The sequence below is a fragment of the Dreissena polymorpha genome, chromosome 5 (genome assembly GCF_020536995.1).
Source record: "Dreissena polymorpha isolate Duluth1 chromosome 5, UMN_Dpol_1.0, whole genome shotgun sequence".
Classification (NCBI taxonomy): Eukaryota; Metazoa; Mollusca; class Bivalvia; order Myida; family Dreissenidae; genus Dreissena; species Dreissena polymorpha.
Window position 1 is genome coordinate 19534711 of NC_068359.1, and position 23341 is coordinate 19558051.

At 34.8% G+C, this 23341-nt stretch overlaps 1 protein-coding gene and 1 long non-coding RNA gene across 4 annotated transcripts in view; both read left to right on the forward strand.

Annotated features, from left to right (window-relative positions):
• The window catches only part of LOC127881826 (WD repeat-containing protein 5 homolog), a 51649-nt gene extending 28988 nt beyond the window's left edge, over positions 1 to 22661 (forward strand). For all 3 annotated transcript variants that reach the window (XM_052429963.1, XM_052429965.1, XM_052429964.1), the window contains 6 exons: positions 729 to 815; positions 2767 to 2855; positions 7950 to 8172; positions 12668 to 12790; positions 17217 to 17376; positions 18968 to 22661. In XM_052429963.1, coding sequence (XP_052285923.1) covers positions 729 to 815; positions 2767 to 2855; positions 7950 to 8172; positions 12668 to 12790; positions 17217 to 17376; positions 18968 to 19151 — 866 coding nt within the window. In that variant the 3' untranslated portion in view covers positions 19152 to 22661. The remainder of the gene's footprint in view (positions 1 to 728; positions 816 to 2766; positions 2856 to 7949; positions 8173 to 12667; positions 12791 to 17216; positions 17377 to 18967) is intronic.
• Positions 4593 to 5688, forward strand: LOC127881828 (uncharacterized). Its single transcript, XR_008050304.1, has 2 exons — positions 4593 to 4752; positions 5563 to 5688. It is a non-coding gene; the product is annotated as an uncharacterized LOC127881828 (long non-coding RNA).
• Positions 22662 to 23341: the final 680 nt, after the last annotated feature.

Here is a 23341-nt window from a genome sequence, read left to right on the forward strand (position 1 = left end):
GACCTCATTTTGACCTATCAACACACTCACATCATCTTTACTCATTTTTGACCATGACATAGACCTTGTTTTGAACTGTAACTTTTTTGAATGTTAATGCTTCTAAAAGCTTTCACTGGAGGCATATTTATTTTATGCTTTCCGGTGGTTTATAGAGAAATATCAGTGAAATAAAACTGGTATTCCACTGTTTTATACAGTGACAAATAACAGTGAAAAATATCGATATTTGTCACTGTTTTATTGTGAAATGACGTCATTTTTTTCAACGAAATGACGTCATAAATCCAGCGAAAGAATCCAGTTTAACTCATTTACAATGTAAATAAACGGTGAAAAAAGTATGAAATAAAAAGAAAATTTGTTCGATTCGATGGAATATCGATTTTATTTCACTCGAGATCATAGAAAATATATATTTTCACTCGTGGCTGCGCCACTCGTGAAAATATTGTTTTCTATGATCACTCGTGAAATAAAATCGATATTCCACCGAATCCAACAAATATCCTCTATGTATTTTTTGACCTAGCATATTTTGCTATGTTATTCTGTTTGTCTTAGAATTATTTAAATGCAAATGTATTTATATGTAAGAAGCCATTTTCATAAGAAACCATTTTTTAAGCATGAATGAGGGATATTTTGAAACACATGTTTGTTATACACTCAAACATACAATCATGAAATTAAACATTGTCCTGTTTCTATGTTTCTAACATCACCAGGTGAGCAGTTGCAATCCATTTACACATACAGCCCTATCACCAAGGTGTGTTACTACCCAGAGGACGGATTGATCATCACAGCCTCAGGTACAAATATTAATATTATGTATAGATATTTTACTTTACATGTATAGATATAGATATTGTATTCTTTACTTTTGGCATTATGCTCATGGGTAAACATTTATATGAATTCTACAAATAAATACTTTTAAGGCAATTGTCAAAAGTGTACAGTTACAAATTAGTTTAAATGATAATACATACATACATCTATTAGGTATCTTTTAAGAGTTGTATATAGGTTACAATAATTTGTTTTGATTGTCATAATTTACCATGACTTAACATAACATGATACGTATTTCTTAAGACTATTGATACGTAAAGTAATAGTTTGATGAGAACATAAGTAGAAATTTGTTAATAAAAACATGTATTTATTTTATTTGGAGAGACACTCAATTGTTATATATTATTGTGATCGCGTGTGGAAGGACCTAAAATGAAAGTTCCAAACCATGAAATACATGTTTAATGATTCGTACTAACTCTTCATGTTTGTGTACAGTGTAGGTCATCACATTCACATGTTCATTCAATCATTATGGATGAAGTAATTAAAGGTGAACATAATATTGAAGTAAATGAAAAGTTAACATGATAAAATGTTTATGAAAATGGTGATAATGATAATTTTCGAGCTACAATATGTGGTGTGTAGGTGTGTTTTGGTTGGGTATATAAAAGAGGGTTTCTTTGGGAAAATGTGGTTTTCTGCATATGTGTAAAGTGCTGTCCCAAATTAACTTTGCAGTCTGCTTTTCTTTAGCTCACCTGTCACGAAGTGACATGGTGAGCTTATGTGACCGTGTGATGTCCGGCGTCCGTTGTTCGTGCGTGTGTCCGTCAACAATTTGTTTGTGTAGACAACAGAGGTCACAGTTTTCATCCAATCTTTATGAAATTTGGTCAGAATGTGTATCTTGATGAAATCTGGGTTGGGATTGTATTTGGGTCATCTGGGGTCAAAAACTAGGTGGTCACTAGGTCAAATAATAGATAAACCTTGTGTAGACAATAGAGGTCACAGTTTTCATCCAATCTTTATGAAATTTGGTTAGAATGTTTATCTTGATGAAATCTGGTTTGGGATTGTATTTGGGTCATCTGGGTTCAAAAACTAGGACTTGGTCAAATAAGAGAAAAACCTTTTGTAGACAATAGAGGTCACAGTTTTCATCCAATCTTTATGAAATTTGGTAGAATGTTTATCTTGATGAAATCTGGTTTAGGATTGTATTTGGGTCATCTGGGGTAAAAAACTAGGTCACTAGGTCAAATAATAGAACAACCTTGTGTAGACAAGAGAGGTCACAGTTTTCATCAGATCTTTATGAAATTTGGTCAGAATGTTTATTTGATGAAATCTGGGTTGGGATTGTATTTGGGTCATCTGGGATCAAAAAATAGGTCACTTGGTCAAAAAATAGAAAAACCTTTTGAAGACAATAGAGGTCACAGTTTTCATCCAATCTTTATGAAATTTGATCAGAATGTTTATCTTGATGAAATCTGGTTTGGTATTGTATATGGGTCATCTGAGGTAACCGGGCCAATTCTAGTTAAACCTTGTGTAGATGAAAGAGGTCACAGTTTTCATCACGTCTTAATGAAATTTTGTCAGAATGTATTAATTAATGAAATCTGGCTTGGGATTGTATATGGGTCTGATAGAATTTAAGTTGATGTAGCAAGGTTAGTCAGGTGAGCGATTCAGGGCCATCATGGCCCTCTTGTTTACGTTTTGTGCTATTATGGTATTTTTCATTTAAGGGAAGTCTCTTCTTAATAAAAATCCTGTTAAAGCGGATTGTCGTGCCTGATTAGAGTGTGTCAAGGCTAATCTGGGGCTACACTACACACATGCACTAACCCCCATTTCCCATAGCCAGGCTCAAATATTTGCATCTTTTGATCACCCTCAAGGATAAACCCTCATTACATGTTTATTATAAGCCGCCATGTTTGTGTTCAGGAGGTGGCAAGGTGGAACTCTGGGATGTGGTGACCAAGGAGATGGTAGCATCAGAACACGCACATACTGAGGCTGTCACTGGAGTGTATGTATGTATATACAGAAGAGAGATTATTCAATTTGCGACTTAAAGTCTGTAGCTAATTGCCTTGATTGGTAGTTTTTATGCCCCCGGTAAGGTGGCTTTTAGCAGTTGAACTGTCTGTAAGTCTGTGCGTCCGTCCGAAAACTTTTAACATTGGCCATAACTTTTGGAATATTGAAGATAGCAACTTGATATTTGGCATGCATGTGTATCTCATGGAGCTGTACATTTTGAGTGGTGAAAGGTGAAGGTCATCCTTCAAGGTCAAAGGTCAAAAAACAAAATCCATGGGAAGTAACAAGCTTTAAAGGCAGATAATTTCTATTTTATATCATTTGGCAGTTTCAGATCATTTTCACAAGGGAAGTAAAAAAATTTAAAGGGATATAATAAAAAAACAAGACTATTGCCAAGCAATACATGACCCCTACCAGCTCCACCATTGTCAGAAATTCCACCATTGTCAGATTTTTTTTGTTTTTTTAGCTCACCTGAGCGATAGCTCGGGGTGAGCTATTGTGATCACTCAGCGTCCGTCCGTCCGTCCGTCTGTCTGTCTGTCTGTAAACAATTTGTAAACATCTTCTTCTACTAAACCATTGAGCCAATTTCAACTTAATTTCATGTGGAGCATCCCTAGGTCATGGGACAAAAGAATTGTTAAAAAAAATTTGATCACATAACCAAGATGGCCGCCATGACCATATATGGTAAAAACCTTAAAAAATCTTCTTGTCAGAAACCGCTCATCAGATTTTCAAAAAATTTCACAGGGATGACCTTTGAAGGCTCCCCTGAAAAAGTTGTTCAAAGAAATTTGATTTGTCAAAAAACATGGCCGCAGGAGCTCGTTGAACTTTGCATGTTTATTCGTTTTTGCCTATTTTGTGAAAACTTTCAAAAATCTTTCACATTTTTCATGCAATCTGTATGTAATTTTGTCAGAATGTTTATCTTGAATAAATCTGGGTTGGGATTGTATTTGGGTCATCTGGGGTCAAAAACTAGATCACTAGGTCAAATAATAGAAAAACCTTGTGTAGACAATAGAGGTTACATTTTACATCCAATCTTTATGAAATTTGGTCAGAATGTTTGTCTTGATAAAATCTTTGTTGGAATTGTATATGGGTCATCTGGGGTCAAAAACTAGGTCACAAGGTCAAATAATAAAAAAACCTTTAACAGCATAATTAATAGTTTTTCACTAAGTGTATTATAATAATTTAAAAATCAGATTAAAGAGAATAAAATTTTCTTTATTATGGTTTTTATTTCATGAAAATCCATAAAGGATAAGTGTTATTAATCGTTGCTTAATTATTGAACAATGCGAAATATCGGTATTGATTTTTTCCTGACATGCAGTCCCAGATATTAACCGCTTTCAGCTGTAGACTGTGCTTCAATACATCGCCGTGTTATTGAGCTAAAAAATTTATATGCAGTCGGCATACACACCGGTCATCGAGACAAATTACTGATCCGAAAACAAATTGTACATCGTAGCGGCTTAAATAAACAATTACATCTGATTAAAGATTGCTGCCAATTTAAATCAATTTGAGTACTTTTTGCATATATTTAATGCCGAATGGGAAGCTGTGTTTAGACTCAAGTTGACAAAAATGGCAACGAGATAATTGCCTGTTGGATATAAGGTGAAAGATCTTGAAGGTGTATAAAATAAGTGGCGCTGGGAATGGTTACACGAGAAAGACTACGCTGTAGTCTACGGGCGGGGAGTGAACTGGTTGAGAAAAGTGGAAGCTTGTGGAAAAGCGACTTGAGAAGTTTGTAAGAAAACCCTAAATTATCAGTCTTGTGGGAAGAAGGCATTTCGTCTCCACGCAGAGGACCCTAATCACATAAAGAATATAAGAACCATCAAGACCAACCAGGTAGGGTTTTTATTTTTTTTAAACTAACACCCCGAATTTGGTCGTATTTTCTGTTGCTAAAGTTTATTGTTTAGTTTTTTTTGCATCAAAAATCGGCAAGATAGATCTAGCAAATTTGCCAATTTTTTTTATTAATAACGTTTGATTCATTGATTGTGAGCTTTTAAAATATTTTGACCTTTGAATAAAGCATAAAACAGGAAAAGAATTTTAACAGTAATTGAAAATACGATCAAATACGCCATTTTTGCTGACTGGGACAGGTCTTTTTTAGTTAAATAAAATGTTTTATTGTCCCCAACATATGAGCCCAGCAGCAAGAAATGTTTTTTTTTTACTTTTTGTAAAACAAATATGGGCAACCTACAGTAACCCAAATTCGACGATGTTCTATTTTTATCGATTAAATGGATGATTATTGTCTTGGAATCATTTCAAAGTAATACAGCCGAGTTTAGAATTATTATTTTGTGCTATTTAACATTTCATTATTTCTTTAATTATTTGCTAAATATTGCTTCATGTAACCATTACATCGTCGAATTTGGGTCACACCGGGATACAATTATTTAGCATTCAAACAAAACGATTGGGATAAAAACTAGGGGAACCCATGCTGAAATTTTCAATTTTAACTGTTGAGCAGAAGCCACCATACCCAATTTTCTTAGGTGAATGTGGAGGCTTCTGGAAGCATGATTCTGTGAATATAAATGGTGACAAGCATTTGATTCTGCATTTATTAAACATGTATTATTGACTTTTTAAAGTATGTGTGAAAAATATAATAATTTGTAACGACTGTTACAGGTTTGACCGGGTTCTTCAAAAGCAACACCTGCAGTCGAGTCCATGCCAGACAGTGGGTGCATGTGAATGAATTGCCTTTTGACTAACTTTTGTGTGTTCCTTATCAAATACATGAAGATTTTCAAATATATGTGTATGCTGTTTTTTTTAAGAAAATAGAATCACCAGAACAGGTACAGGCACCCATTTAATGCATCCAATCCAGGAGCTTCCGGGGGCCTCTGGCCCCCTTGTCCCCTGGATCCACTGAGGGCCCTGCGGCCCCCTGGCCCGCAGCTTTAAGTTCAGGATTTTCAAAATATCCAACTTTGACCCCTGCAAATGCTTTGCTAAAACTTTGGCTACAGTTTCTAAAATTTGGCTACACAAAATTCCATTTGGCTAAAAAGTTGGCTACAGAAATGTTTGGGCCAGGGGAGCCCTGTTTGGATTGTATTTGGGTCATCTGGGGTCAGCAACTAGGCACTAGGTCAAATAATAGGAAAACCTTGTGTAGACTATAGAGGTCACAGTTTTCATCAGACCTTAATGAAATAGAGTCAGAATGTTTGTCTTGTTAAAATCTGGGTTGGGATTGAATTTGGGTCATGTAGGGTCAAAAACTAGGTCAGATTAAAAAAACTACTTTTGTAGACAGTAGAGGTCACAGTCATTAAATCTTTATGAAATTTGACCAGAATATTAATCTTGATGAAATCTGGGTTGGGATTGTATTAGGGTCATCTGGGGTCAAAAACTAGGTCACCAGGTCAAATCATAGAAAAACTTTGTGAAGACAATAGAGGTCATAGTTTTCATATGATCTTAATGAAATATGGTCAGAATGTTTATCTTGATAATATCTGATTTTGGATCGTATATGGGTCATCTGGGGTCAAAAATTAAGTCACCGGGCCAATTCTAGTAAAACCTTGTGTAGATGAAAGAGGTCACAGTTTTCATCACGTCTTAATGAAATTTTGTCAGAATGTATTAATTAATGAAATTTGGCTTGGGATTGTATATGGGTCTAATAAAATTTAAGTTTATGAAGCAAGGTTAGTCAGGTGAGTGATTCAGGGCCATCATGGCCCTCTTGTTTTATATTTATATTTGTTGCCATAGCAACCAAAAGTTTTGACATAGGAACAAAATGAAATGACATGCATTATGTCCATATAGCCATCTATCCATGTTTAAAGTTTCATGAAAAAATATGAAGAACTTTTATAGTTATCGCAGGATCCAGAAATCCACCATTTTCAACAATATATCTAGTCTATTTGTTGCCATAGCAACCAAATTTTTTGACGTAGGAACAAAATGAAATGATGTGCATAATGTCCATATTGATCTCTATCCATGTTTTAAGTTTCATGAAAAAATATTAACCCTTTCCCACTTCAAAGCAAAGTGAAAATAGCTATGTGCAAACAGCATAAAACCAGAACAGCCTGCGAGTAACTCGCAGTCTGTTCAGGTTTTATGTTGTTTGCTGCTCATCAGTATCTAAGATTTGAAGACAAAGCCTTAAAAAATTGAATCTAGTAAGAACGGTCTTTGATTAAATATAACTTTCTAAGGGACTACAAATGCGTCAAAATACGTATCTAAGTGGTAAAGGGTTAAGAACTTTTAAAGTTGTCGCAGGATCCAGAAAAGTGTGACAGACAGACAGACACACAGAGCAAAAACCATAAGTCCCCTCCGGTGAAACCGGTAGGGGACTGATTAAATTATTCAAAGCGGCGCAGAAGGGGGCATTGTGTTTCTGACAAATACATCTCTTATTTCATGCTAAATTACAATATTGTTACATACAGAATGACATTATGTATACTGAATCAAATGAAAAAAATTAATATCATTTATTGATAGTGAATATATTTATCATCATAAATTACAGCATACTTGGAGCTTGTCTTACCATTTTGGGAATATCTGTCAAATTGGGAATTTTAGCATCAATTTATTTTAAATTTGAAAAATGTATTATTGGTTAGTTCATAAAAATTGAACTATTCTTGATACAACTTAAATTAAAAAGGAAATTTAAGTCCCAAGTATATCAGTAAAATGGATATAACAACTTCAAAGCATGCTATTTCTACACTTAACAGCTCTATTTCTAAAAATCTGAAAGTAAAATCATCAATTTTGAATTTTAAGACTGGATGTGGTGAGCAAAGTTGTTTTGACATATGAATATGAATGAATAAAAGTTATTAAATAAGCCAAAAAAGTAGTGAGACTTAATTCATTTAATTCTCATAGTAAAATATGTTTAAAATAGATATGCTAAGAATAACAAAATCCATGTAATTCTTATAGTCTCATATTTTTTATATAACAAAAAGTCTATATAATTCTGATGTTTAAAATTCTTCAAATTGAAACATTTTCACTAGGTATCTGGGAAGACCATATGTTCCTCCTGTGGTATTGTCGGGGAGATCAAGGTGTTTGAAGTGCGAGACAGGAAACTCCACTGCGTGTTTGTGTCAGAGAACATGAAAGATGCAGCCGGACACGCCGTACCCATGAGACATGTGCGATCACTTCTTGGCAGTGGAGACAACCTGTACTATGGTGATGATGGCGTGAATGTTAAGATAATGTCTTGGAGACAAGGTATGGTACACTGGTACTCAGGCCTTTTCCTGGTGTATCTTTGTCACCTTTAAACAGACCCATTCCCAAAGGGAAATTAAAAAAAAAATTATAAGAAAAAAAGACGTGTCTTATGATGGTTATATCTTAATTTTATTTGAATTACATCTAACGCAACAATTTACTTAAATTAATTTGATTTTGTAATTATAATTTAAATTATTTTAAAGAGTTATATTGAATTACTTTTTCTCACGCTGTTTGCAAGAAAATATTCCTAATCGAGATATTGCATTTTTTAGCTCGACTATTATATATGAAATATATATAGTGGAGCTATCCTACTCACCCCAGCGTTGGCGTGACAGTCTGCGTTACCGTTAGCGTTAGCGTGCAAATAATAAATTTTTCGTACTACCCCAATTATTTTCATAGTCCCTGGACATATTGCTTTCATATTTTGCATACTTGTTTACCAACATGAACCCAACCTATAAACAAGAGCAGACAACTCTATCAAGCATTTTGTCATAATTATGGCCCCTTTTCCACTTAGAATATGCAGCAAATGTTAAATTTTTCGTACTACCCCATTTATTTTCAATGTCCTTTGACATATTGCTTTGATATTTTGCATACTTGTTAACCAACATCACCCCAACCTATAAACAAGAGCAGACAAATCTATCAAGCATTTTGTCATAATTATTGCCCCTTTTATACTTAGAATATGCATATTATTGATAAATCTATGTTAAAGTTTGCGTACTACCCCAAATATTTCCTATATCCTTTGACATATTGCTTTTATATGTTGCATACGTGTGTACCAACATGACTCCAACCTATAAACAAGAGCAGACCACTGTATCAAGCATTTTGACATAATTATGGCCCCTTTTACACTTAGATAAGTGAACATTTTGCTTAAATTGCCATAACTTCTTTATTATGCCCCCCTTCGAAGAAGAGGTGGTATATTGCTTTGCTCATGTAGGTCGGCCGGTCGGTCGGTCGGTCCGTCCACCAGGTGGTTGTCATACTATAACTCAAGAACGCTTAAGCCTAGGATCATGAAACTTCATAGGTACCTTGATCATGACTCGCAGATGACCCCTATTGATTTTGAGGTCACTAGGTCAAAGGTCAAGGTCACGGTGACTCGAAATAGTAAAATGGTTTTTGAATGATAACTCAAGAATGCATACGCGGCCAACAGGGCACACTCTAAACAATATTACTGAAGCAACTGTTCTGTAATCCTAAATCTATAATTATCAGTCCAATGAAACATCATCCTTTTAGTAAAATACAGTGGATCAGTAAAAATATTATCAGAATATGAGATTTTTTGTATATTTTGTATATTAAATATTGTGTTAATTTTTAAATTTTGTTGATTAATATAAATATAAGCAGGACAGGGGAGGTAATACACTATTATATCTTTCTTATATACTGGGGAAACAAATGCAATAAGTATAAATTTATTGTTACAGCATTTGCCTCCCTTGTAATATATTTAAATTTTACCAAATGTAAGGCTAACTGCATTTTTGTAATGCATACTACTACTACTACTACTGCTGCTGCTGCTGCTGCTGCTGCTGCTACTACTACTACTACTACTTCTACTACTACTACTACTACTACTACTACTACTACTACTACTACTACTACTACTACTACTACTACTCTACTACTGCTGCTGCTGCTGCTGCTGCTGCTGCTGCTGCTGCTGCTGCTGCTGCTGCTACTACTACTACTACTTCTACTACTACTACTACTACTACTACTACTACTACTACTACAACACCACCACCTACACCACCACCATACCACCACCACCACCACCACCACCACCACCACCGTTCACAGTGACAAAAAACGTATTCACACAATGGCTGTTACTAAAACTTATAGCCCATATAGGGGGGCATGCATGTTTTACAAACAGCCCTTGTTTATGATCACATTTTATTATTACTTTGACAAAACAACACTTACCTGAATACCACAATGGATTCCACCCAAACAATACCCCACGCCCCTACCAGAATCCCTTCCCCACCAACCTTACCCCCCCCCATTTTTTTTAAAACATCATCTAATAAATTACCCCACCCCACATTATACCCCCCTCTCACCCCATCCCCCCACCTCCCCCTACCCCCCTACCCCCCTACCCCTACCCCCCTACCCATGTGGTATAGGATGATGTTTGTGTAAACCCTCAATGAAAGTTTTAACACATCAATGAAAATAATTGACCTTTTAAGGTTTTTCTTATTGAATGATTATAAAGTCAGTTTAAATGTTCTAAATATGTAGCTTCCGGATTTGTGCAACTTTAATGTAAGTAAATAATAACTAGTAAAAAAAATAATAGCTATACTAACAATAGGTTAAAAAAAACACCAATCAGCTTAAAGCCACAGAACACAAGTGCAGTGAAACAATACACTTTGTAGAGATCCTTTCTAATGGACATCTTATCAAGCAACATACCAAAACACTGTTGATATCAGTAAAATAATTATTATTTGGTTACTATTTTTCTATTAGTAGTATTGGTAAACATGAAAGAGTGTGAATTAATGAAGGACATACACGATTGTCATATTGAGCGCACAGAAAATATTATGATTAAAGCACTTTCAAACATTAACAAACTTAAAAATTTGTTCGCAAAATAAATAGTTTTCATTGAAGTGAATATTGATTTTTATCCCCCCCCCCCCAAAGGCAGAGGGATATAGAATTGGCGTTTTCAGTATGCCCATCATTGTGCCTGTCCGTCATTCCGTCTATCAGTCTATCCATCTTTTACACAATTTTGAAATTAGTGGTGGATATCAATTCAACGAATTTGCTTGTTTTTATAAAAACTAATGCCACTTTATAATTGATAGAATTGAGACGTGTTCTGGGAAATGGAGCTTTATGAATGTGTGTGAAGTGTCAAACAAGATAAGCCTCTGCAGTCTGCACAGGCTAATAAGGGATGAAACTTTCCGCTTTAATGGTATTTTTTGTTTAAAGAAAGGCTCTTCTTAGCCAAATCCAGTCTAAGTGGAAAGTGTTGTCCATGATTATCGGGTGCTTGCTGCACAGGCTAATCATGGACAACACTTCATGCACATGCATTTAGCCCTGTTTTCCAAGCATGAGGCTCAATAATATTTGTTGGACGGGGTTTTTAGCTCATCTATATTTTTGAAAAAAAATTATGAGCTATTGTCATCACCTTGGCGTCGAAGTCGGCGTCGGCGTCCGGTTAAGTTTTGCGTTTAGGTCCACTTTTCTCAGAAAGTATCAATGCTATTGCATTCAAACTTGGTACACTTACTTACTATCATGAGGGGACTGGGCAGGCAAAGTAAGATAACTCTGGTGTGCATTTTGACTGAATTATGTGCCCTTTTTATACTTAGAAAATTGAAAAATTTGGTTAAGTTTTGCGTTTAGGTCCACTTTTTTCAGAAAGTATCAATGCTATTGCATTCAAACTTGGTACACTTACTGACTATCATGAGGGGACTGTGCAGGCAAAGTTAGATAACTCTGGCGTGCATTTTGACAGAATTATGTGCCCTTTTTATACTTAGAAAATTGAAAATTTTGGTTAAGTTTTGTGTTTAGGTCCATTTTATTCCTTAAGTATCAAAGCTATTGCTTTCATACTTGCAACACTTACTAACTATCATAAGGGGACTGTGCAGGCAAAGTAATGTAACTCTGACTGGCATTTTGACAGAGTTATGTGCCCTTTTTATACTTAGAAATTTGAAAATTTGGTTAAGTTTTGCGTTTAGGTCCACTTTATTCCTACAGTATCAAGGCTATTGCTTTCAAACTTCAAATACTTTCATGCTATCATGAGGTTACTGTACCTGGCAAGTTGAATTTTACCTTGACCTTTGAATGACCTTGACTCTCAAGGTCAAATTATAAAATTTTGCTAAAATTGCCATAACTTCTTTATTTATGATTAGATTTGATTGATACTTTGACAAAACTACTCTTACCTGACATACCACAATAGACTCCACCCAAACCATCCCCTGTGCCCCAAGAATCCCCCTCCCCTATTTCTTTTTTTTTTTGATCATCTCACAAATGACCACCACACCCTCACACTATACCCATCCCCCCGCACCTTACCCCCCAATTATTTTTTTTAAAACGGTTAAGAAACGCAACTATTTATTTTTATTATTTTATGTTTGAAATACCGTCCAACCATCGCACCCAAGAATCCCCCCCCCCCTTCACCCCCCCCCCCCCCCTTCACCCCCCCCCCCGATTTTTTTTTTTTGCATTTTTTTGGCATTTTTGGAAGATAATGTAATAAATGTCCACACCCCCACACTATACACCCCTCTTCACTCCACCCCTCCCTCCTTTGTGATTGAAAATGAGAGTCTGTTCACCTTTAAAAAGAAAATAGATGAGCGGTCTGCACCCGCAAGGCGGTGCTCTTGTAAACTCTTAATACAATGTGGGTGCATTTCAGGTCTAGTGAAGAAGCTATCCAACCACAAGGGTGAGTGCGGTATGACTTATGCCCTATGCCAGTGTGGGGACATCATGCTAACGTCTGCCTATGACCTGGACACCGGCAGAGGATATCTTAATGGTAAGGTGGGAGTTGTTTTTTAATGTGTCACCTATTTTCATGATTTCTTACCCGTGGAATTTTGTCCTTTTGTTAGTGATATGTAAAGTGGTTGTGCCATTCTCCTATTTTCACTGCTAAAGATCCGTAAACACTGCCCAATACTATTATGCTATATAAAACTTTATTCAACAAAAAATGCCATCCAGTGTTTTTTTTGTAAAAAATCGGGTCCGGTATTTGGCCACATTCCCAATGGAAAAAAGTACATTTTTTCCCCCAAATGGGACCTTTTAAACAATTCCCATTTAAAGGTTTCCAAAAAAAAAAAAAATTTTTTTTTACATTTCAACATTTTGCTCATCTCCCATCCATATCCAGCCTTATAAGTTCAGCCTTTGTAAAAATAATGCTGACAACACTTCTTTTCTAAATTTGGAGATTTTTTAGCAAAACAGCAACAACACTAATTTCCCAATTTTAGTCAAAACTCCTCGAATTTTCCCAATTAAAAGGGACCTTGCCCCATTCCCGAATTGGTGAAAAAAAAACACTGCATGCATAGGTTAACTACAAAAGCAAGATCCTTTAACAAGTAACATTGGTGCAAATTTGATAAAATGCAAACATTCTGCAGCTTTTTAGCTTTAAAAAATCGTTTCAAAATGGCATCTTGTTTTGATTTACGGATGATCGTTAGTCAGGATCGGGTTCATTCAGTTTGCATTAATTTGAATAATTTATGCAAGCAAGAAATCTGCAGCTGCTGTCATAAAAGTCAACTGTGTTTGCAAACTGATAGCACGCTCTCTTTTTTTTTTCTTGCTGAATTACTAAGAGCATGACGGCCTCGACCATTTTCTCATGAATAAAATTGTGATTATTAATGGAACTGTGTCATGCTTCTAACGCGTTCACTCTATAATGTTTGGATACTGTTGTGTGAAATTCAAATAGAATATATTGTCCCACAAAAGATAAAAATGAGCATTTTGTATCTCATTAAATCAATTTTACCAGACCGAATGTAGTGTTGAAATTTTGGCTATTGCTATAGAAAACACAGATTTTTTTATTGGTTAACTTTATTTCACTAAGTATTTGTTGATTTTGAGCATTTACAAATCTTTAACATTTTTGCAATATAATCTATATATCATCTTTAGATGATAAAAAATAAACATAAAGATACATAACGGTAACAGTTTTTCTGGTTCTTTTCCATGCCAAATTTGGTTTATTTTTCCTGATTTAAATGATAGAAAATTCCTAAATCAGTTTTTGCAGAATCCTTTAAAAAAATTTGGATAGGAAATGTAAATCTTCTAGTGCTTTGTTTAACATGCAATTACTTTTTCATGATGTTTTATTAATGACATTTATCGAAATTATTGTAGTTACACCATTTACAATTCTAACATTTATCAACTGACCTTTAAAATTTGTTTTCATGATTTTCTCTAAGTTTAAGGTTGGGAAAAGTCAGAATTTGAATTCTTCTAAATTTAACCCATCACTTTATATGATGGAACATACAGGTCACTACATTTTTGTCTTAAATAGGTGTGTAATATCATATGTTGTTGTCCTGAGCCTTTACATTTACATTTTTAGCTCGGCTGTTTTCGGAGAAAACCTGAGGTATTGTCATAGCCAGCTCGTTGTCAGCCGTCCACCGTCCGCGTCATGCTAAAACCATAAAAAGCATTTTGTTAAGGTTTTGAACATTGGCTCTAAAATCAAAGTGCTTCAACCTACAACTTTGAAACTACATATGTAGCTGCACCTTGATTAGTTTTACATGCCACACCCATTTTTGGGTCACTAGGTCAAAGGTCAAGGTCACTCTGACCTATAATTTTTAGCTCCCCTGGCCAGAGGCCAGTGGGGCTTATGTCATGGTCCTGTGTCTATCGTGCGTGCGTGTGTCCGTCCATGTGTGCGTTAACTTTTTCTTTAAGCATCTTCTTCTCCTAAAGTACTGGTCCAATTCTGATGAAATTTCTCAGGAATGTTCCTTGGGTGAACCTCTGTCAAATTTGTTTAAATTATGCCCCTGGGGTCAAATATGACCCCGCCCCGGGGGTCACACAATTGAAAATTTGCTTATATAAGGCCTATTTTGTGCAAACTTTTAAAACCTTCTTGTCCATAACCGTAGGGCCTAGGGCTACCAAATTTGGTATGTAGTGACATGTAATAGTTCTCTACTTAGTTTGTTCAAATTATGCTCCTGGGGTCAAATTTGACCCTGCCCCGGGGGTCACAAAAATGAACATATGCTTAATATATCTGCGGCTTGCGAAATCTCTCCGCATTTTACACTGGTAGATTCTGCCTAAGCATTTTTAAAACGAGCGATATAATTGGGTGTCGTTTCCCAATCTTTCAATTAAATCGGTTTCATAAAATGTGTTTGGTATTTCGTATGCAAATGGCGCCGTTGTGAAGCGAAAATTTAGATTATTGAAATGACAAATATCGAATTAACAAATGACATCATATAGTTTGATAGGAATAATGAAATGTGTTTGTCAACGAAAAATACTACGATTTAGATACAAGAAACACATATTTTGTTTGGAAATGTGCACAGTGAATTTGTGTCACAGAAACCAGTTTGCAAATTGGGATTTCAGTCTACTCGCGAAGTAAAACAATTTAGAAGAGGATCTTTCGAACATGGAAATAGACAAACATGATTTGATTTATATGATAGTGGATCTGTGTATAATCAGATTCATATGCATATTCTGCTTTATTATGTTTGTAACGCTTTTCAGTTAATTGAAATAGCATTTAACTAAAGATATGAAATGCAAGATATTGAAAGGTCAACAAATTATACATATTAATTTAACTCAGTTTAATACATCGTTAACACAAGAAGAACACTCAAGTGTGTTTGTTTATATTTAGTCCATTAACCTTGTTTGTATATAACATTTTATAAAAAAAAATGTATTGTTTTGTTTGTTTTCACCAAATTGTTAGTATTATTCTTTTATGTTAACATTCTCAAAATTCTTGTTTTATTATAGGTCCTATTTATCCAAAAAAAAAATGAATGACATCATTTTATGATTTATAAACAGATTGCAAAAAATATTTGTTCAAAATAAACTTAACAACAAATTGTTACATTGAAATTAAGTGATTTTAATATTCAGTAGCAAAAAAAGTAAGGAGAATCCAACTTTAAAAAGATGTATCTATTAAAAGTATATTCCACCAATGCTGTGAACAATCCCCTTGTTTATAACATGACTGCCGCTAAGTGTATTACTAGCAACCTATCAGAGAATAGGTCAGATACCTTATTTCAATGTATGGAAATCCTAGTATTTTTCAAAAACAAACATTACAGGTAACCAATGTCAGATGGAAAAAGTAAAGGAAAGTTAGGTCAAGCTAATTGTTTGTCATGATATCTCTTTAAACCTCACGCCATATGCAAGTAGTGTTGCCATGATCGCAGCATCTTGATGAATTATAATTCAATTTTTTTGTCTCATAAACATTTACTTTGTTTAACAAACAACCTCTACAAAGTTATCATTCCTGCTGGCTTTCGGCACCTCATGAATCTGAAAATCTCGTAACTTTATGTTTCCTCAGGCAAATATGTTCTTTGTACAATAAACAATTTCTTCACCACGTTAACAATCCTGCTACACTCACTAATGCCTCAAGAATGAAGTTAAGTTCAGGTGATCTACGTCATTAGGTATTTTGCATATGTCATGAACTATATAAGTAACAGAAACTTTGAAACCTACAAACAGTTTTTGGAAAAAGATTCATGATTGAATGAAGGAACTTTCATTAATCTTGTAGAACATGTGTAGATTTGATCTTCAGCATCTAAAAATATGTGAAATAGAAAGAACGACAATATCTTTTGGAGAGATAAATGTACCTACGTTATAAGCAAAGGACCTGTGTGACAATTCCCGGACTTTTTAGTCTGTTTAATTAACACCGTTGTAACATTTTCCATATATAAAAAATGCTCACCCTTCCAACTTTAAGCGCCCAGTGGGACGAGGGATAGAAAGAAAAAGTCACATGCTTGAGTACATACAGGGCCACCATGGCCCTCTTGTTTTTTATATATGCTGACCAGCTTTCATTTATTCAAAACTGCACCTGCAGCAGAGCTTAGCACTCATTATGCGATGCTCTTGTTTACTTCTTTTGTTTTTAGCTTACTTGATGTTACACAGATTATGTTGTATATATTATGTAAAAGATGGGAGTAAAGCAGATAGTTCTTTGTAACACAATTCAAGAACAATGTATTTTTTACTTTATTTTTATGTATTTTTGTCAAGCATTTTCCACTGCTTATATTTAACTGGCAGAAATTGTATATTTGATTTATAATGTGTACATTTGTACATTTGACCACAGTCTATTTGATAATAAGAACTATGTATATATTTAGTGTTTGACATCTCTAAAGAAGCCGTCTATTTGGCAACTATCGATGACGGGGAGACAGGCAGAATTCTTGACATTTGTTGCCATGCAGCAGAGGAAGGAGTCATCACCATAGTGACAGCAGGGGTAGATCTTCTTGTGTGGAGAAAGGTTGCAAAGAAAAGGTTTAATTAATTTGAAAAAGTTAAATTGTTTAATTATATTGGGTTAAATAAAAATTGAGATATTCAAATGATGATGACTACCGGTACATTGGTATTATTTTATTGAAACATTTAACATGATAATAAAGAATGTTTTTTAAATAGGTGTATTGACGAGTTGTGAATTATCCAAACCAATGGTAATTTATAAAAGTGACCAATATGCATTTGAATCTGTTTGATTCAATATTTCTCTGATTTCTTCACATGAAACAACAAGATGAGCAAATCTACAAAAACTAAAACTTACACTTTAACTCACAGTGATCTTTTGTGATTGTCTTTTGTCGACTGTCAAGATTTATGAACACACCAGAAGCCACATGTATTGCCCAATGTCTTTGGAAACTACCTGGTACATGTACTTGTAAAAAGTAAACAATTATAAATTATAATTTATTTTTTGAGGGTACAAATTGTGTTTTGTCAATTATTATTCTACAACTGACTTGGCCATCTTGGTATAAATTACAATTATTTATGATATTTGCCCAGCCACAGTTATTTTACAGCTGTATTGGAGCTCGTGATATGAATTAAAATTATTATGTCCATCTTCAACGAAGATGTGGTATATTGTTTTGCACATGTCAGTCGGTCTGTCTGTCCGTCCGTCCACCAAATGGTTTCCGGATGATAACTCAAGAACTTTTAAGCCTAGGATCATAAAACTTCATAGGTACATCGATCATGTCCGGCAGATGACCCCTATTTGATGTTTAAGTCAAAGGTCAAGGTCACAGTGACTTGTAACAGTAAAATGGTTTCAGGATGATAACTCAAGAATGCTTATGCCTATGAGCATGAAACTTCATAGGTACATTTATCATAACTGGCAGATGACCCGTATTGATTTTCAGGTCACTAGGTCAAAGGTCAAGGTCACAGTGACTCAAAATAGTAAAATTGTTTCCGGATAATAACTCAAGAATGCTTAGGCCTAGGATCATGAAACTTCATAGGTACATTGATCATGACTGGCAGATGACACCTATAGATTTTCAGGTCACTAGGTCAAAGGTCAAGGTCAAAGGTCAAGGTCAAAGGTCAAGGTCACAGTGACTCGAAACAGTTAAATGGTTTTCCGGATGATAACTCAAGAATGCTTAGGCCTAGGATCATGAAATTTCATGGGTACATTGATTATAACTGCCTGATGACCCCAATTGATTTTCAGGTCACAAGGTCAAAAGTCCAGGTCACAGTGACTCGATACATTAAAATGGTTTCTGGATGATAACTCAAGAATGCTTTGGCCTAGGATCATGAAACTTCATAGGTACATTGATCATGACTGCCAGATGACCCCTATTGATTTTCAGGCCACTAGGTCAAAGGTCAAGGTCACAGTGACTTGAAACAGTACCATACTCTAATGTATTCACACAATGGCTGCCATTACAACTGACAACCCATTTGGGGGCATGCCGGTTTTACAAACAGCCCTTGTTTATCTTTTGTCAGTGGTGCAAATGTTGTCAAAGCCAAATTTATTTTACAGCGGGCTTGGCCCTCTCGATAAGAATTACAATAATAACTGAACTGTTTGCAGTGGTACAAATGATGTCCAAGCCAGGGTTATCCCACAACTTACCCAGTTTGCCCAGAACTCAGACCTCGAGTCCGAGACGGAATTCTCCGAGACCGAAGACGAGGCCAGTAGCCATTCTGGTTCCCGGCGCACCAGTGTGCAAGGTCAAGGCCAGGGCTGGATGTCCTGGTGTTCATTGGTCTGAGCCAACCATCTTGACCGCATTGACATGGACCTAACATGCTTTTTTTAGGCTCCAGTGTACATGCAATTGCTTGTATCATACCAGGGAACTATCTTTGCCACATTCACATGGGCCTAGCATGTATAAGAGACCCTATGCCAACTTCTTTTTGTGTTATCTTTGGCTTATTCAGTTTGTATTGAAAATTAAATTAAAGATGTTCTTTAGGATTCAATTGCATTCTGATGTTTATTTTTATAAATAAATTTAGTATTAATAGTTTGTATCATATATAAGTGATTTTCTGTAAGAAATATGGTACAACAAAATTCTGTTTAAAAAAATATCTAGAAAAGTATCCATATTTGTGCAGTTATTTTGAAATTTTATGGATGTTTAAATGGGCATTAAAACTAGGCAAAGTTCTTGCATAAAAACTATGTCAAGTTTTTGAGTAATTGTTAATGTGCATGTGGTAATACCCCTCAGTTAATATCACTGTCAGAGGTCAGAGCCATTTATTTGTGTTTACTGATTTTGCGAGGTGTGATACTAAATTTATCAAGTTCAAAGTGCTGAAAGTTATGGTGCTACCTTTGTTAAACAATTGAAAAAAGTGGTATGTTGAAAAATTCTTTAAATTGCTCAATTCTTATGCATCCTATTATCAAGGACAAGTCATAACTAATTAAAAAGGGATTTCTAGTAATGGGCAGTAAAGTTATGCTTTTGTTTTGTGTAAAATGATGTTATGATCATCATTTAACTATTTTGTTGTTCTTTCAAACTGTGGTATATCTTTTTTGTTGCTATTGGTAAAGGTGAACAACTTTTTCTTGAAATAATGATGTGCAATGTATGACTATCACATGCTTTTGTATTTTGTTAACCATTGACTAAATGTCATTATGGTCATTAGAGCATAATACATGTAATCATTTTAAGGTAATTATATTATAGTTTATAGTATTACATGTATATGAATATTGCAAGCATTTTGGTGGTTTACCACCCCTTAATTCATTATTAAATATTTCAAATAAATTTTGAATGTGTGTCATTTTGCATTCATTTCTTAAAGGTTTGTCAAGTGACTATTCGCCATTGCTTTATAATTGTTTATAATTATTTACTTCATTTCCATCAGCATTATGTTATTATTAATATAGTCAAAGTGTGAGTTTACACTTAAAAGGTCTTAAATCAGTATGTTGTATGGGTTTGAAGGAAAAGATTGTGAATGTTATGCTTGTTTATATGTTCAGGTTTCATGCTGTTTGCTGCTTATCAGTCTTAGGGTTGGAAATAAAGCCTTTAAAACTTACATTTCGTAAGAAAGGTCTATTATTAAATGTTTCTTTCTAAGGGACTGCAAATGCGTTCAAATACGTATTCAAGTGGTTAAGGTTTAAATTGATTATTAACACCAACCATGTCAACAACTTGACACTTATAAATTAACAGAATGCATTAATTTTTAATGAAATGCCGATTTTCTTGAAAAATGCTTATACAGTAGACTGCCAATACCGGACTCTTGGAATACCGGAACTCTCCCGATTCCGGACGGTCGGGCCAGTCCCGTATTTTCTCCTTCTCTTTCTTTGTTAAAAAATGTTGAATATACCGAACTCTCTGAAAACCGGAAACCGGACGGGTATCTCCGTAAATTTTGTCATTTTCAACGTAAAATACATTGAGTATACCGGACGGTCTAAATTCTCAAGATGCCCGAGGCGTGAAAATAACAATATCTAGTCGGCAAAGCGAGTTCGGTGTCACATTTTGCTCGCGCAATTATCGATAATCGGATTAAACAAACCATAAAGGTGTCAAGTCGTTACCGCGCTATGGGATTCCGATTAAGTAATGTAAACAAACTGTGGATGTCTATAATAGACGTGCGGAAACACCAAAAAGTGATTGACTCGATCGTTTTATTAATTATTTTTTATCGCCTATGATAAACAATTTAATTAAGAAATTAATGCATGCCGTTGCGACGATCACTTTCTTGTGATCTTCTCGGGTATTTTAAAAGATCTTATAGCCATGTTTTTAACGCTGAAATGGTTGTTTGTTTGCTTGTCAGATAAACTGTTAGAAATATGACTGTTAAATATACATCCATCTGTATTTGCTTTTAATCGATTAAAAACACATTTTTTAAGAATGCAATTAACATCATCAGTACCTGCGTACAGTTATCACATGGTACATGTAAATGTATACGGTTTGTTTTATTTTTATGTGATTCTGTACACAATGAATGCCGTGTATATTTCGGCAATATGAAAACTCTTGGTAAACCGGAACTCTCTGAAAACCGGACGATTAGGCCGGTCCCGAGACCGTCCGGTTTACAGAGAGTCTACTGTATCTTTACATGGCCCTTAATTTTAATATGAAAAGTTTTTGCAAGCCACAGTGTTTCAGTGCTAAACCCTTTATATTCTTGTTGTATCAGAAGTCGAGAAATACTTACATTGTGTACATAAAACAACGAAGGGTTGTTCACAGGCCAATAAATAACAATTATGCAAAAATCATTTTGCCTCTAACAAATAGAAATAATTTGCCTATGGAAAGTACATACTTTTTACTGTATTGCATATCCGTTTTTCTTTTGAATATTTGTATTGTTTTTTTTTTATATATAATATATTTACTAGTATCGTGTTAATTTATATTAAAACAAAGATAGCAATTCTATTGTATGCAAAACCTAATGTAAGAAAATTATTAGTGGATTTACCATTTACAGACCATATATTAACCCTTTCCGTGCTGGAACCGAATTTTGAAAGCCTTTGCAAACAGTTTGGATCCAGATGAGACGCCACAGAACGTGGCGTCTCATCAGGATCCAAACTGTTTGCTATTCTGATATTATTTTTTCAAAAAAATCAAAGAAAATGCTCTTTTTAGAAATTCAGTAGATAACATTTTTGCAGACGACAAATTTCCCAGCATGCAAAGGGTTAACCCTTTCCTTCTCAGAAGTGAAAATGGCTCTATGCAAACAGCATAAAACCAGAACATCCTGTGAGTAACTCGCAGTCTGTTCAGGTTTTATGCTGTTTGCTGCTCATCATTTTCTAAAGGTTGAAAATGAAGCCTTTAAAACTTGAATCTAGTAAGAAAGGTCTTAAGTTATATTTAACTTTCTAAGGGACTGCAAATGTGTAAAAATATGTATCTAAGTGGTAAAGGGTTAAAGATAATATGTAACAGTGTTTTTATTTTTCAGTTGTTATTTTATATTACTTTATTACTGCTCACTTCATGGAGAGCCTGATATGTGCGTAAATTTGATTCTTGTTAAAACTGTTTACATAACTATGCATATATTATTGCTGTCTGCATTTGATTTCAGGCATTTCATTTAATCAATTCTCATAAAGCTGCAAATAAATTGTAAGATACATGTTTATTTTTGTATTAAATACAGAGCATGTTGAATGTGAATGGAATGGTGATATATTGATTTATTTATGAAGTCAGTTAATACATAAATCGCTAAATTATGAACTTATTTTCTTGTTATTATTTATTACCTCCCTTTTGTGAAGAATACATGAGCTTTTTATGCTGGGTTATTCATATATTTAACTATTGAACATTGAAACTTGTCAAGTAATTTAATGTGAGGCGCTGATACACGAACTGGAAAAATGACAATCGTCACAATAATGATCATATCTTAAAAGAATGAAGAAATGTAAACCTGCAAAATATGTTAAAAGACAAATATTTTCCCTAATGGCCCTATTCCACTACGAAAACAAGCCCACGATTCGTTACGATTTATCACATTTATTCAATCGGGAAGACTCGTGACAGTCTACGATTCAGTAACGACACTGGTACGATTGAGTTACGACGAATCGTGGGGTCCGGTTGAAGTCTTGCGAATAGGGTCACAACTTCACTATGATGTGTAAGAATCTACTGTGACTGTACTACAAACGATGCAGATCGGTCACGACTAAACTAGGACCTAACCGAACACACCCATGATTAGGCGCCAATATCTATTGATATTGATACACATGTATAATATCCCGAGAATCTTAGCGGGGCTCGCAACTCACTCGGGTTGAACTAGTGAGAGCCTTGATATAAATTGCTCGCAACTCACTCAGGGTGAACTCGTGAGTCTTGACAAAGTCGTAGCTGATTCGTAGACAGATCACGTGATCACCGATTTC